Raw genomic sequence first — 15,874 nt, 5'->3', positions numbered from 1 at the left:
ACATCCCTATGTGCCATGCCTGCGACCAATTGCCTGAGACCTAGGTAAGTCATCCCTCTAACAGGGTGCACTAGCCCTTAGCTGACAGTATAGTGGTGTGAGCCCTGTACCCGTACAGTGTCTAAGTCCATTCTTAGACATGGAAAGTGTAGTAAAGCCATAAAGTGAATATGGTCTGGGAGTTGGTCAATACGAACTCCACAGCTCCATAAAGGCTGTGGCATCTACTTTGGAAGCAAACATCTCAGCACATTAAACCTACACTGATGCCAGTGTGGGATTTTATGCAAAATGCACTGAGAGGGGATCTTAGAGATGCCATCTGAAAATCGACCAACCCAAGTGTGGTTCCTGAATGGCAGCCCACCCTCTGCCACCAACAGAGAGGTTTCTTGACCTCTCTGTAGACAGCCTCTGCTCTCTAAGTCCAGAAACAAAGCCCACCCTGGGAAGAGGTGCTAAGCTTCATGCTCCAGGATGGGATCCCACTGGTTCCTCCCCCCACTTTCGGGGGAGGGGGAGAATCGGAAGGAAACCCAGCTTGTAAGAGAGGTGTGCCCAGCTTTGCCAACCCCACCCCTCAGGTGGGGGAGGCGAGGTGAAGCACAACCCCTGAAGATGAGGAGACCCAGCCAACTAGGCAGAGGTTCATGCCCCCCCCCTTCCACTGGAGGGTGCATAATAGAAGGTGTACCCACCCCAAGGGAAGGACCCATTGGTCCAGACCTTTAGCTCCCCTAAATTTAGAGCAACCCTGAACTTTGCCTCCTAAGATTCGAGGAAGAAAGCAGAAGGACCGAAGAGCTGTGTTGACCAAGGAAGAAGAGGACACCAACTGCTTTGGTCCCAGCCCTTCCGGCCTGACCCATCTACGACCTGCGAGTCCAGCAGCCATCCACCTCTAGAGCCCGGAGGACCTGCCTGTACTCAACTAATCGACTGTCTCCTGTGAGCACCAGATTTGTTCAAGAAACAACTCACGCACAGACTTGAGATCTCAGAGACTCCTTGGTTCTGCACCACTGTGCACCCAAAGCCCACAGCCCGAGTTAGAGTGGTGCAACACCACAAGGAGGTCTCCCCAGCGATCTGGTGACCTCCCTCAACCTTCAGGACGACGCCTGCAGCCTTAACCTGAAGGGTCCCCCCGGCCAGAAATCCGATGCCAAAAGACACCCCTGTACTCAACAGCCTTGGATGGACCAACCTACGGTGTCCAGGCATCCCCTAAAAACCAAATTACAGCTTCAGCCGGTGGTCACCTTCAGGAAGTCTCCCTGCCCAAGCCTGCAGCAACTTTGCCGAACCGAAGATCTCCGTTGGAAGCCACAGGGTCCCCATTGTCTTCTTGGCACCCTGCACACGGCTGCCCCCATGCAGCTGGTGGTGCAGCTCCTGTATGATAGTTGGCCCCTGCAGTGCTGACCTTAACCCCAGGTGCTTTGCTCCCACACCAGAGGGACCTGCTCATAAGCAGTCACTAACTGAAGGCCCGCTTAGCCCCACTGCCCAACATTGGGCCCGTGCAATCTACACCTGGCCGTTCCAGTGCAACTTGAGTGCCCACCTAGACCTTTGGGAACCTTAGTCCTTACTCCCACTTGTAAGTTGAATACTTATCTGTGAAACCAATAACAATTTTTCTCCTATAGGGATCAATGTTGTGTGCTTTTTCACCCTAAAAATGTTTTGTGTTGAACTGATGTTTGTATGGAAAAAGAGCACCTAAACTGCAAAGCTTTAAAAGTCTTACTTAGCTTGTATTGTGAGATCCCTCTCTGTGGTATCTAGGCATACCTCCCCAAGTAGTCTATGTAAATAAAAAATAATGAAAAAGTATCCTAAAAGTAATTACTGTGTAATTTAAACTGCTTTTCAAAAACATACCAACCTGTAACAATTGCAAATCCATTCCCAATTGCATTTCTTTGTAAAGGTTTACAATTAGGAGTACATTTTAACTACCTGTACTGAGCCGTCCATGGTTCTAAAAATAAAATATAAGTATACCATTTTTATACTTACCCAGTTGGTCTGGATTCTGACTCGGAGTGTGTGTAACACACCACCCTCTTGTATAAGCCTAACTGCTCACCCACACTAAAACAAAGAGAGCTGTTAGTACTTACGTAATACCTAATGAAGGTATTCCAATAATATAGGACCACCAAAACGTGTTGAGACTTGCATTTGTATAGTGGGTTATATTCAGGAACAGCCATATGTCGAATTCAACAAAGAAGTGAATAGACCGATGGTTTTATGTATGAGATTCCAGTTTGGAATAACCTTTATTTGATGGATTTAATTATTTTCACACATTTGTTTTTGTCTCTCATAAAAGGTCATGTTAATATGTTTTTAATGTTTCCTTGAACGTGTATTTAACTGTAAACATTGATGTAAATTTGAGAATTTCCGAACTTTCTATGAACTACAATAAATGTAGAATTTGCCTCTGAATTGTGAGCTTTTTATCTTTGCAATGTACACGGTTGTTCTTTGGGTTCAGATTTATGGCCTCTTTGTGATGAATGTATGTGGTTGAGCAATTCAAGAGTACTTTCTGGGTGATATTTTTGTGTGGATGTGGTGATCCAAGAGCCTCTACCTGTTCTTTACATGTGGTACCCTGTTTCTTGGAAAGTGGGGTTGCTCTCTATATTTTGTAAACTAGTTTATAGAGAGCCATCTCTCTACACCCCTCCAACGCCAAAAACAACTTCTGCTACGCCATTACCAACATAGCCAAATGGATGAGACAACTGCCTCCAACTCCACTCTGACAAAACTGAAGTTCTAATCTTCAGGAAGAACACTTCCGAATGGGATCAAAGCTGGTGGTCTACAGAACTCGGCCCTACACCCACGACCGACCATGCACACAATCTCGGCATCATCCTCTGTCCATGAAACGAAAAGTCAACGCAGTCGCCTCCTCCTGCTTCCACACTCTTCGCATGCCCGAAGAATCGTCAGATCTATTCCCAGCCATAAAGACTGTCACGTTGTTTTCACCAGGCGCCTCGACTATGGCAACACCCTCTACACCGGCATCTCCACCCAGCTCCTCAGAAGACTACAGACCATACACAATGCTGCAGCCAGACTCATCCTGGACTTGCTCAAATGAACCGAGACCGCCCTCTCACATGAGAGACCTCCACCGGCTCCCCATCCAGTAGAGATGGCAGTTTTTTAACTCTAACTATGCATGAGGATCTTTCCACATGCACACCTACAAAGCCCGCAATGACCTAGGACCTGCCTACATCAACCATTAACTAAACTTCCACCAACCCTCTAGACACCTGCGCTCCTCTTCACCAACCCTCAAAATCCCCTCCCAGCCACAGCAGTGATCAATCCTTCTCCTACATTGCTGCCACGACCTGGAACTAGAGGTTTTGTGCTTTACAAATACTGTTAGAAGTTGAATTGAATGGTCTTTGGCTCCACTAAAAAAGTATTACTACCTCTCCTCATGGTATTTGCTTTCCAGAAGTACTTACACTTAAAGTCACTGTTTTGCAACTGGAAAGTACATTTACTCAACATAGTCTCATCATTCAAACCTTTAACTCCTATATGTAATTCAATACTGAAAGCAATCCTTTTTAACTACTTTTTCTGAGCAATGGCAAAGCCAAAAGGGCACACTTTAATGTGGTAAATGGCAAATGTGCATGCAGCAATAAAATAGTATTTGTGAATGCCCGTCTTTACATGCAATGGGGCATTAAAGCCATTCCTACTGGCTTTGCCTCTACTTGGTTTGGCATGGGAAGCAAGGAAAAACAAAATAGTCAATTACGTAGAATAATAGCAGCCACTGGAGTTCCTCATGGTGTGGTATGTGATGAGAAAGGATAATGTTACTTACCCACTAAGCATCTGTTCTTGGTATGAAGAGATGTAGATTCACATGCTTTGCATACTCATGCCATCTAGAGTTGGGTTTGGATATATTCAAGTTGTCATGTTGTCTGTGCGGACTACGACAGCTATGCCTATGAGGTTATTTTTCAAAGCTTTGAGTGCTAGGAACACCGCCCGAAGTTCTAGGTAGTTGATGCAGAGACTCTTGTGATTCTCGCCCCACACACCCTGGATTGTGTAATATTGGAGATGGCCACCCCAACCGGTGAGAGATGCTTCTGCTGTTAGCACGATCTGTGGAATAGGGTCGGTGAAGGGCCACCCTTTTGATACATTTTGTGGGTTCCACCATTACAGAGAGCAATGGGTGAGGCCGTTTACCAACACTAGATCGATTAATTGACCCTGCAACTAATTCCACTGATGTTCTAAGCACTCTTGTAGGGGACACATGTGAAGCCTTACATGGGGTACGACTGCGATGCAAGGCGCAATCATTCCTAGCAGTTGCATGAAAACTTTGGCTGGTAATGTTTGGTTGGGTTGAAACTGTAGTATCATGACTGAATGATGTGAATTCTGGCTGCATTGGGAGAGGCTAGAGCCTTGAGAGTGTTGATAATGGCTCATAGATAAGACTGTGAAACACACAGGTGAGATTTCTATGCATTGACCATGAAGCCCAATTGAGGAAGTATGTCCTGTATCTTTTTCTTTTGTTTGGGATCCGATTTGGATAGTACAATGTCTAATTACGGATACAAAGGTGCTGAAGGGAGATCTTCGGCTTTCCGCACCTACTGTTTAAGAACCGAGATGAAATAGCATTTCGGTATCGAAGGCTGTTCTTTTTCAGTGTCGAAGGTTTCGGCTCCGAACCGACTTTGTGCTTGGAAATGGATGGTTTCGGCTTCAAAGTGGATTTTGGCCGACTCTGTCCCAAGCCGGAAGGCTTTACGAAATATTTTGGTGCTGAGCCAGGAGGGGGAGCATCAGCAACATCTTGTTGGTGCCGACCTTGGCCAGAAGGCAGAGGTGGTGCCAAAGCCTTAGATTTTTGGGAAGTTGGTGGACGGTGCAAGGGGGTCTTCTGTACTCGTGTCACCCTGTCCCTGCGGCAAATCATCGACGCGGAGGTCTATCTCTAACTCTGAATCAGAGTCCAACATGGAGAAGGCATATTCCTCCGCAGTCCGGAGGGTTCGGGGTCATCTTGCTTGGAGTCTTCACTGATGATATCTGGCGCGCCGTCGACATGTTGGTGCTGCATCCCCAGATGATGGGCCTGATGATCTCAGAGATTTTCTTCGACCAAAACTAATTGCACACGTCATAGTCTTCTTCTCTGTGCTCTGGAGACAAGCACAAGTTACACACCTGGTGCGAGTTGGTAGGTGGGTACTTGTCATGGCACAGGGGACAGAATTTGAAGAGTCTGGCCCTTCGACGAAGAGCTGGACCAATGTGGTTAGGCCCGAATGCCGCACACAAAAGTTTCCGATCGAAAATGGAGATTTCATTGATCGAATCGTTAAGGCAGATGTGGAAAATGCGACAAAACAATACCGTCGAGAATAGAGTGGATTGCGCACTGAGGGGTACCAGAACAACAGTTTCGAACCGGAGTGCAGCAATACAAGTCCGAACCCGATGGCGGAAAAAAACAATCTAACAATAGAATTGATGCCCATGCGCGCAATCACCGAAAGGAGGAGTCATCTTGCCTTGTGACTGGAAAGACTTCTTCAAAGAAAAAACAACTTTCAAACATCCAGACCCAACACTAGATGGCAGGAGTATGCAAAGCATGTGTATTTACAGCACACCTGCCTCGAACGGGACCATTTACACTTCTGCTTTACTGACCTATCTAAATGCAACACCACATCCACAGCGACAAGGATGGAGCACCATTCTTACCCTCACAAATACCACCAAAACATTCCATAAAGACAATACTGCGAGTATACACTGGTCCAATTATACACACCTGAGTAGCTTTTTACATAACCATACAAGAGAGCACTTGGGGACCACAACAGTATGTCAAACACCACAGAAATGTGACTACAATAGGCAAGAACATGATTTGATTATTACAGATATTTGTATGTTCGATTTGAAAAACGTACTTCTGATGGTCGTGGCAAACCTTTCTGGATAGCCTTGTGCCTCTGTTTCAGCTCCTTCGCACGTTCTGCATCTCTGAGAGCCTAAATTCCAAAAATATACAAAACATTACTGACTCTGCAGTGCTGGAGATCAGAGAAAGTATTAGTTACAGTCAGCTAAGAGAAACCCTGTTCACAAACATTGCAGTTTATTGAAATGACTCGCACCCCACAGTTAGGACATACTGACAAAAAGAACAAGTTCCTTACATTCAATATTGTTTGCTCTGATGGATGTGATGGCTCCTCCAGATTCCTTGAATGAACCAAATTTTCATGCAACAGAGTCCCCCTAGAAACCCTAGGTTTTTGCTGGTTAATGTCATCCGAGGTGTCTGCAGGGCAAGAGTGACATGGACCTTGGTAAATGAGGTACCACTGCGCCAGCAACGTTAGTTGCGCTTTGAACCAGGGCTCTTTGAAGTAATGCAAAAGTATTCAACTTGCCTTGCAAAAAAGTGTAGATTGAAATCTTCTGTGGTTCTTTTCTTTCCAATTAGTTTGTAACAGATGTTGGATACAAAACAACATCTACCTAAAGAAAATGTTACAAACAGCCTTCTACTGGTTGGGTCAATTACATTAAATACATTTTTATAAATATGGAAATTTGAAGTCCAACGAATATGGCGACAATACTGTAGGGAAGTGCCTGTCTCTGACATGGTCATCCCCGCTTTTTGCCTGGTATTCAAAGCAATTTTGACAGAAAGGGCACTGCATGCAGTATAGGTAAGTCACCCTTACAGCAGGCATTACAGCCCTAAGGCAGGGTTTACAATACAACATTTGTTCCGTAGGTCACTTATATGTCTATTATGACCTGTTGTAAAATTATTGTTCATGTCTGTGAATCTGATTGAGCTTTGATGGGTTTTTTCAAAACTTGAATAAAGATATTTTGGCTACTATTACTACACTTGAGAAGAAATCTGCATGAACCAGGGAAGTCATTTAAAGTACAAGTGATGGGTACTGGACAAAAACGAGTTCCAAAGCTACATGATGGCTTCACTGAAACTAAGGTTGTAGGTATCTAACATCTAGTATTAATAAACCACACTGATTCCTTTGATGGAATTATTAATTCATGCTCTCAGAGGATACCTTAGAGGTGCCCCCTGAAAATCTAATAGTGTATTGGCTGACTGGTTTTGAGAGCCTGCCACCACAGGTAAGTATGTGACCCCCAGAGGGGAGGGCCCGCACTCTCAGGAGGTGAGGAATAAGGCCTGCTCTGGCAGAGGGTGTTTTACACCCCCTCCAGCAGGATGTTACCTCCAGTGGTGCAAATGATTGCATATCCTGCCTCCCACCAGTTGACCATAATGGTAAGAGGGCAAGCTAAAGAGGCTAGAGGCTGCCGCTGCGATCGCTGACTGCCTCACCCACAAAGTCTGTGGGCAGTGTCTTCGGCCATGCCGGGGTTGGGAAGCTTGCATGTCGTGCTAGATGGGCGGGTGGAGACACATCTTGAAGCCCCTTCCATGGCCAAGAAAGGAGCGAAAGACGAACTGGGATAGGCTAGTGACTATGGAAATGCCCTAGGACCTGCTCTTAGATTTGCTATCCTTGAAGCTAAGTCCGGCTTGTTTACGAAGAGACGGGAGCCAATAAAGGCCATGAACATAAGCAAAGCCAGGCATAGAGCCTTACGGCAACCGATAAGGAAACCACTGTACCAAGCGAGTCGGCCATGTCCAGCCCACATCTAATTGTCAACCGAGCTCAGTCTCTCCCGTCAGCATTAGCTTAGGAGAGTATGGCCATGGCCTCTTCTGGGACCATAGGCAACACCTACGCAACAAAATCTCTGGTTGAAGAGGAGTAACAAGTCAAAAGGCATGCAGTGTTCACAGACCGCAAAACACAAAAAATATTTTCTTGCTCAAGGTGTCCAGGCCTTTTGGATTCCCTACTTGGCGGGGTGTTAGGGAATGCACCAGGAAGTGAAGGCTTGGACCACCAAGGTCTTCGGGGTAGAGTGTTGGGTGAGGGAGTTGGGGTCCCTTTGGACAACACACGATGGCGGCAGGCAATAGCCCTGTTCAACGGAACCACTCTACAGTACTTGGACTAGACTACGAGCAGGACACCCATGAGGGCTTCATAAAATGAGAGAAGAGGTTCTGAACGGCTGACTCTCGGCTGAAGCACCTCCGTCAATATGTTATTCTTGACAGCCACGGAGGGCAGCTGCAGTTCCAGGACCTCGGCTGCACTCCTCACCACCATAGAAAACGAGGGTCTCTCCTCCATAGCTACAGTAGGAGGAGAGTCCATGTCTGATTCTGGGGAGGTGCACAGTCTACTGGCATCCACCAAATCCTCACAACAGGTGTCTAGGAGCTGGTATTGATAACGGTCCAGTGGTCCCTCCCAATCTTCCCCAAGTCCGAACCCATAGGAATAGGGCTCATGCTCAGGCCTGGTGAAGGGAAGTTCAGTTAGCACATGAGTCGGCGTCAGATGGGGCCTATCAGGTTACTTGTCGGAGTCTTGGATGAGAATAGAGACTGCGTCTCCGGAGGGTGCTGGGAGGTTTGATCAACCAAACCATACAAAAACACTTGATGCTGCTAAACTCTTCCCCCTTCTTCTATAAACATCAGGAGCTGGATCAAAGGACAACAATTGATCTGACTACAGTACCAGTACTATCATTGATGAGCCAGATTCCTGACAGTCTTTCATGGATTCCCAAATACACAACAACACCGATATGGAGAAATTCATAAAGGAATACTTTAGTCATACAGCAGAATCTTTAACTAAAAGGAAAAGAGAGTAGCCTTCTGGAACTTGTGCTTTCTACAGTCACCTTGATAGTTTCTTCATCACAAATACTTATTTGGTCATACAGTTCAATTGACATTCGGAGACTTGGTTGCTACTAAAGAAGCAAACTGCTATTAGATGATACATTATTATAAGGTACATTTCTCACAGCTGTTACACTATTGCTATTACATGATGTTATAATCCCCGTTGTCAAAGATACAGGTCCCACTTCTGCTGGAATATTGCTATGTGATCTTTAGGTGCAAGGCCTACCTGCTTGCGAGTATTTACATCAGCTGCATCTTCCACAAAGCCATCATCCATGTCACGGTCCTCTAGTTCTCGCTCTGCATTTTCTGGTAGGACAATCTCAAAATCATTCTTGGGGGTAGGCAAGCTCATTAGCCCTAACCGCAAGTGTTCGCGGGACTCTCGCTCCTGTCAAAAGAGAGAAACAGGTTCATCACTATCAGAATGCAAAACTCACATATCAAAGTATGTGCACAAAAGTACAGAAATGCAGATCATGTATTTAATTAAAAGCGTAAGTTCAAAGCATATGAAGAGACTGGTGAAAAGCATACTGGCATAAACAAGAAGTACCACTAGGTGTGCTGTAAAATACATAAAAAGCACTGTCGCACTACGCGCTGTGGCACACTCTTAAGTGTGTGTATTGGGCACAGATTGGGGCAGTGTGACATATCAGATCAAATGAGTAGTTCACAGTGCAGGGTGCAGCCTGCACCAACAACAGAGCATTTTTGAAAGATGAAATGGCTTTTTGCATCTGCCGGTCCACCTTTAACTGTGCAGTCGGAAGCAGGCCTGTATTTAAAGGGGATGGGGGTGAGACTGCACTGCATGCAGGTGCAGGGACTCGTTAAGACAAAGGCAGCAGGCTTGGCTTTTTTAATTGTGATAAGTGTTTATTTATTAAAGCTAATAGGCCTTTAACATGTGTTTGTTATCAAGCTGTGTACATGCAGTTAGATGAAATCTCACAAATTACCGTAGTAGGAAAGGTGTCACAAGCCCTAGGGGAAGAATACTAATTATGATAATTTATATTCTACCCTTTTGAGAGAGGCTTTGTATTATTTTGTTAACTGTACGTTTGAACATATTTGTAATTTTCTCACTGTATGCATGATGGTTGATAGCGTATGCACACTTCCGTAAACCTGTGTTGGGTTTAGTGTCCATCCAATAGTAAAAGCTATAGACCCTAATAGTTCATTGGGAAACAGTAAGTCCGCTTTCATAGGCTTGATCTATTTATTGTGAAAAGTTATGAGAAAGCCAGTAGCCAGATGTGCGTAGTGTGAAACACATGTGTTAAAGGGAATAGACTTAACAGTGGATTGGAATTACACTATATTTTGTTAAACTAATACTCACAGATTACCATGGTAGGTTTTGGTGTTGGAGACCTGCTCAAACAAATTGTGGGCATAGATGTTTCGCAATGTGATAATCCTTATGAGACCCTCCAAGAAGAGAATTTATACTGTTTTGGCAACTATAATTCCGTGCAATTTCATTACTGTGAACCTCATGGTTGCCTCGTGGGAGAGCTGAGGTTTAATATAACAGGTCTGAGTTGATTATGAGGACAAGCCAATGGCAAAGGCTATAGGCCTGATTGGTTCATTGTGAAACGTTATGCCATATGCCATAGTTCTGATCTTTTTTTTTTTTTTAAATTACAACAAAGGCTATAAGCCTCACTTTTTATTATGAAACACAGATTACCTTTGTAGGGAAGCAGATGTGGATTATCCCTCTGACAAAACACAGAGGGTTGAAGATCTGCACCTTATTTTTTTTGCTAGAATCTCTTCAGAACGTTTGAATCAGATCATAAAATGCTGTCACAGAGGGCAATAAAGCCAATGGCAGAAGCACTCAGTGTGCATCGATGCTGAGACGTAGGCTCATTTGCCCTACGAGTGATGGCATCTTTATGGTTACGTGTAAATCCCCCTAAAAAAACATATGTGCATCAGTGCCTGGACTGACAGATCAGTCTTTAAGTTTTCTATTTTTTCCTCTCGCTTCTTTCCTTCTCTTTTTTTTATTTTCATTCTTTTAGAACCCACTACAGCTCTCCAGACAGTGCTAACAGGTGGCTTGGTTAAAGTTAATTTAATCTACAATGCGCCGCACACTTCGAGGCTTTAAGGTCCAGACCCGGCCACCATCATGCACTGGTTTCACTATTTTACCACTTCAAGATGACCAACACTATGGTTCTAAACGTGGCAGCCATGGGGGAACTTCAAACCAACTAAACATGTACAATACCATTGCAAGACGGCCACTTGTTGCTTTAATATTATTATTTAAAAAATATGGCTTTAAATGTTTATTCTGTACCTTGTTTTTGGGTTTGGGTTGTTGGGTTTCTGTGCAAGTTTATTGTGTTTCTGTAAATGAGTCAGAGGGTCGATGAATGGATGCATGAGGGCTTAGATGATAGACAGAGTCCATGCATGATGACTTACTTAAATGACTAAAGCACAAGTTACTACTTGTGTAACGATATATCTGTAAGAGACATTAGTTAGTGATAGATTCCTTACCTTAGAATATCCCCAGGCGTCAGACTGGATCCGGAAATTTTTGCGTAGCAATACCCCTGCGCGCTGGTAGGCGTCGTCTGCGGCTCCGCGTCCGTCGTCGGCGTCGTGAGCGCCGGGATGACGTCATCGGAGTATATAGACGGCGCCCATGCGCGCTGACGTCAGTTCTGATAACACAGCTTTTCCGCGCCAGATACGCAGAGCCATGATAGAACTAACACTGGTGCCATTGAAACTAGGGCCCTGAAAGGGGATGACCTTAACCCTAAATATCGGTTCGCAGAACGGGGAGGATGGGAGGGCGGTAAGGAATCTATCACTAACTAATGTCTCTTACAGATATATCGTTACACAAGTAGTAACTTGTGCATCTGAAAGAGACACGTTAGTGATAGATTCCTTACCTTAGAATAGATACCCCAGCAATACCAACCCCGGTGGTGGGTCTGCGAACCAATATCACACCAGAAAGTCCTGGAGGACGGAACGGCCAAAGAAGCCATCCCTCCGGACTTGACTGTCCAGGCAGTAGTGTCTTGCGAACGTGTGCAGCGAGGCCCACGTGGCTGCCTGACAGATGTCCTGCAGGGGGACACCGCGGCCCAGGGCAGTTGTCGTTGCCGTGGCCCGAGTGGAGTGAGCCCGCAATCCAGCCGGGGGCTCCTTCCTCGCCATGGAGTAGCATGCTTGGATGCACAAGATGATCCACCTGGAGATGGTCCTCTTGTGTACAGCCTTTCCCTTCTTCGCGCCCACGTAACCAACGAAGAGTTGGTCATCCACCCGGAATTGGCGAGTGCGGTCTAGGTAGTAGGAGAGCGCACGTTTTGGATCCAGACGGTGGAGCCTCTCCTCCTCTTTCGAGGGATGCGGAGGCGGAAAGAAGGTGGGCAAGGTGATGGACTGCCCGATGTGGAAGGCCGTGACAACCTTGGGCAGAAAGGAAGGTCGTGTACGCAACACCACCTTATCAGGATGAACAGACAGGAAAGGCGGAGAAGAAGAAAGAGCCTGGAGCTCACTCACCCTCCTGGCAGAGGTGATGGCAACCAGGAAGGCCGTCTTCAGCGTAAGGAGGCGAAGAGGACAGTTATGAAGTGGCTCAAAGGGAGCACACATCAGATAGGTGAGAACAAGGTTCAAGTCCCACTGGGGCATCACGAAGGGAACAGGAGGGAACATGTGTGTGATGCCCTTCAGAAATCTACTCACTATAGGGGACTTGAACAAAGAAGGCTGATCTGGTAGCCTCAAGAAGGCTGAAAGAGCAGAGAGGTACCCTTTAAGAGTGCCCAGAGCAGAGCCCTGCTGGGCAAGGGAAAGAAGAAAGAGCAGCACTTCCGAAAGGGGTGCAGAGAGGGGATCCACAGCCTTTGCTGCGCACCATGCCACAAATCTATTCCACCGGCAGGCGTATACCGACTTTGTGGAGGGACGCCTGGCTGCCAGAATGATGTCACAGACTTCGGGAGGCAAGTCAAATGGCCTCAACTGCCGCCGCTCAATCTCCAAGCTTGTAGGTGGAGACTGGACAGGTTCGGGTGCAGGACCGTCCCCTGCTGCTGCGACAGAAGGTCCTCCCGAAGAGGCAGACGAATCGGGGGATCGACTGACATGCTGAGTAGCTCGGGATACCAGTATCTTCGAGCCCAGTCCGGAGCCACAAGGATAACTTGGGCCCGGTCGCGCTTGATCTTCTTCAGCACTCTGGGCAGAAGTGGTATAGGCGGAAAGGCGTACAACAGGCCGCAGCTCCACTCGCGACGAAAAGCGTCTCCGAGCGAGTGCCGCCTTGGAAACTCCAACGCGCAGAACTGCTGACATTGCGCGTTCTCTTCTGTGGCGAATAGATCTAACCAAGGCTCTCCCCACTGTCGAAAGAGACCTTGCGCCACGTCCGAGTTCAGACGCCATTCGTGATCCATCATGCACCGGCGGCTGAGTTCGTCCGCCCTGGCATTCAGAGAACCTGCCAGGTGTTGAACCACCAGAGTCACGCCCTGATGTTCCAGCCACTGCCAGAGGCGCAGAGCCTCCTGGCAAAGGGTCCACGACCCCACACCGCCCTGTTTGTTGCAGTACCACATGGCGGTGGTGTTGTCGGTGAACACTTGCACCACGCTCCCCCTGACAGAGGGGAGGAATGCCTTCAGTGCAAGACGAATCGCCCGCAGCTCCAGAAGGTTGATGTGGAGCCGGGACTCCGCCGGAGACCAGAGGCCTCTGATCTCCGCCTCTCCCATGTGGCCTCCCCAGCCCTGGAGGGACGCGTCCGTCACAACTACGTGCTCCGGCTGGGGTAGAGAGAGGGGTCTGCCACTGACCCAGTCGCGGTCCGTGAGCCACCACTGCAGTTGTTTCGCAGTGCCCTCCGAGATCAGGACATGATCGGACAGGTTGCCCTGATGCTGGGCCCACTGAAACTTCAGGTCCCACTGCAGAGCCCGCATCCGCCACCTGGCGTGACGCACCAGAAGGATGCAGGAGGCCATCAGTCCCAGAAGCCGCAGCGTCAACCTGACCGAGACCCGGGATAACGGCCCGAAGATAGGAATCAGAGCCTGAATATCCCGAACCCGCTGCTCGGGTGGGTAAACCCGAAACTGCGCCGAGTCGAGAACCGCTCCGATGAAAAGGAGCTTCTGAGAGGGACACAGGTGTGACTTCGGCACATTGATGGAGAACCCCAGCAAGTGCAGGAGGTCGGCCGTAGTCTGGAGGTGGCTGACGACTGTCTGGGGCGAGCCCGCCTTCAACAACCAGTCGTCGAGGTAGGGGAAGACTGACACCCCTTGCCTGCGCAGATGGGCTGCGACCACCGCCATCACCTTCGTGAACACCCGTGGGGCGCTGGTAAGGCCGAAGGGGAGCACGGTAAACTGAAAGTGCTCGTGGCCTACCGTGAACCGCAGGTAACGCCGGTGGGCCGGCAGGACGGGGATGTGGAAATAGGCGTCCTGCAAGTCCAACGCTACCATCCAGTCTCCTGGGTCCAGGGCAGCCAGGACCTGAGCCAAAGTGAGCATCTTGAACTTCTCCGTACGGAGGAAGCCGTTGACGTTCCGCAGATCCAAGATAGGGCGTAGGCCCCCTTTGCCCTTCTTGGGTACCAGAAAGTAGTGGGAGTAACAGCCACGTCCTACTTCTGGCCCAGGAACGCCCTCGATGGCCCTCTTGGCCAAGAGGGCCGAAACTTCCTCTTGCAGAAGTCGCAAGTGATCCCCCGACACACGGTGGCATTGAGGTGGCATGGATGGAGGGGAAGACTCGAAGGGGAGGGAGAAACCCCTTCGGACAATTTGCAGCACCCACCTGTCCGAAGTGACTGTATGCCAGTGGGAGAGGTGATGGCGAACCCTGCCTCCCACAGGCGTCACATGGGCCTGAAAACTCGGACTAGGAAGGTTTTGAGGCGGGGGCTGCTGAGGGAGGTGTGGACTGGCCTCGCCGCTGGCCCCGACCACCGCCACGGCGGTTCCCACGGCCGCCACCGCGTTGCTGAACATGCTGCGGCGCGTGGCTGACGGTCCGTGGTGGGGCGCCCCTTCCGTGGCCACGAAAGGAGCGAAAGGCACCCGATTGCTGGCGTGGGGCCGCAAGGCCCAAGGACTTGGCCGTGGCCCTGGAGTCCTTAAAACGTTCCAGCGCATGGTCTGCCTTGTCGCCGAAGAGGCGACGGCCATCAAACGGCATGTCCAGGAGAGTGGCCTGGACATCGGCCGAGAAATTGGCGGACCTCAACCAGGCGTGGCGTCGAACCGCCACCGTCGTTGCCATCGCCCTGCCCAGTGAGTCCGTGGTATCCAGCCCACACCGGATGGAAAAGCGTGCCGCATCTCGGCCGTCCGCAAGGGTTTGGCTGAGTTTAGCCCTGACCTCCTCAGAGCATTGTGGCAGCACCTCCGCAACCGTGTCCCACAGAGTGTGGGTGTAGCGGCCCAAGAGACAGTTGGTGTTCACTGACCGGAGCCCTAGGCTCACAGACGAGAAGACCTTCTTCCCGAACTGCTCAAATCTCTTGGATTCCCTGTCGGGCGGGGCCGACGGGAATGCGGACTGGGAGTTGGAGGCCTGGATGACCAGGCTCTCGGGGGTGGGGTGGGTGGACAAAAAGCAAGGGTCGCCCGGTGCCGGGCGGTAGCGTCTGGCCACGTTCCTATCCACAGGGGGACCTGTGGCGGGCTTGGACCAAGTGCCCAGCAGAACGTCACACAAGGCCTCATTGAACGGCAGAAGGGGCTCCGCGGAGCCGGACTGCTGTTTGAGTACCTCAGTGAGGAGATTAGTCCTCACGGCCGCGACGGGGAGCTCAAGGTGTAGGGCCTTAGCTGCCTTCGTCAACACTACACTGTAAGCAGAACCCGCCTCCGAAGCCACAGTCGGGGGCGACGTAAATCCAGTGTCTGGCGATGTGTCAATACCACTGGCCTCCCCAAGCTCATATGTCCAGTCCTGATG

The 15,874-nt window shown here is 48.8% G+C and overlaps 1 protein-coding gene across 1 annotated transcript in view; it reads right to left on the bottom strand.

Moving 5' to 3' along the window:
• The window catches only part of CDC5L (cell division cycle 5 like), a 181,123-nt gene that overhangs the window by 44,090 nt on the left and 121,159 nt on the right, over positions 1-15,874 (bottom strand). Inside the window, exons 11-12 of the mRNA XM_086926221.1 lie at positions 9,105-9,269; positions 6,012-6,092 (exon numbers count right to left, since the gene is read on the bottom strand). Coding sequence (XP_086782347.1) covers positions 6,012-6,092; positions 9,105-9,269 — 246 coding nt within the window. The remainder of the gene's footprint in view (positions 1-6,011; positions 6,093-9,104; positions 9,270-15,874) is intronic.

This window comes from Lissotriton vulgaris, chromosome 6 (assembly GCF_964263255.1).
Source record: "Lissotriton vulgaris chromosome 6, aLisVul1.2, whole genome shotgun sequence".
NCBI lineage: Eukaryota > Metazoa > Chordata > Amphibia > Caudata > Salamandridae > Lissotriton > Lissotriton vulgaris.
This window is presented reverse-complemented; position numbering and strand designations above follow the sequence as displayed.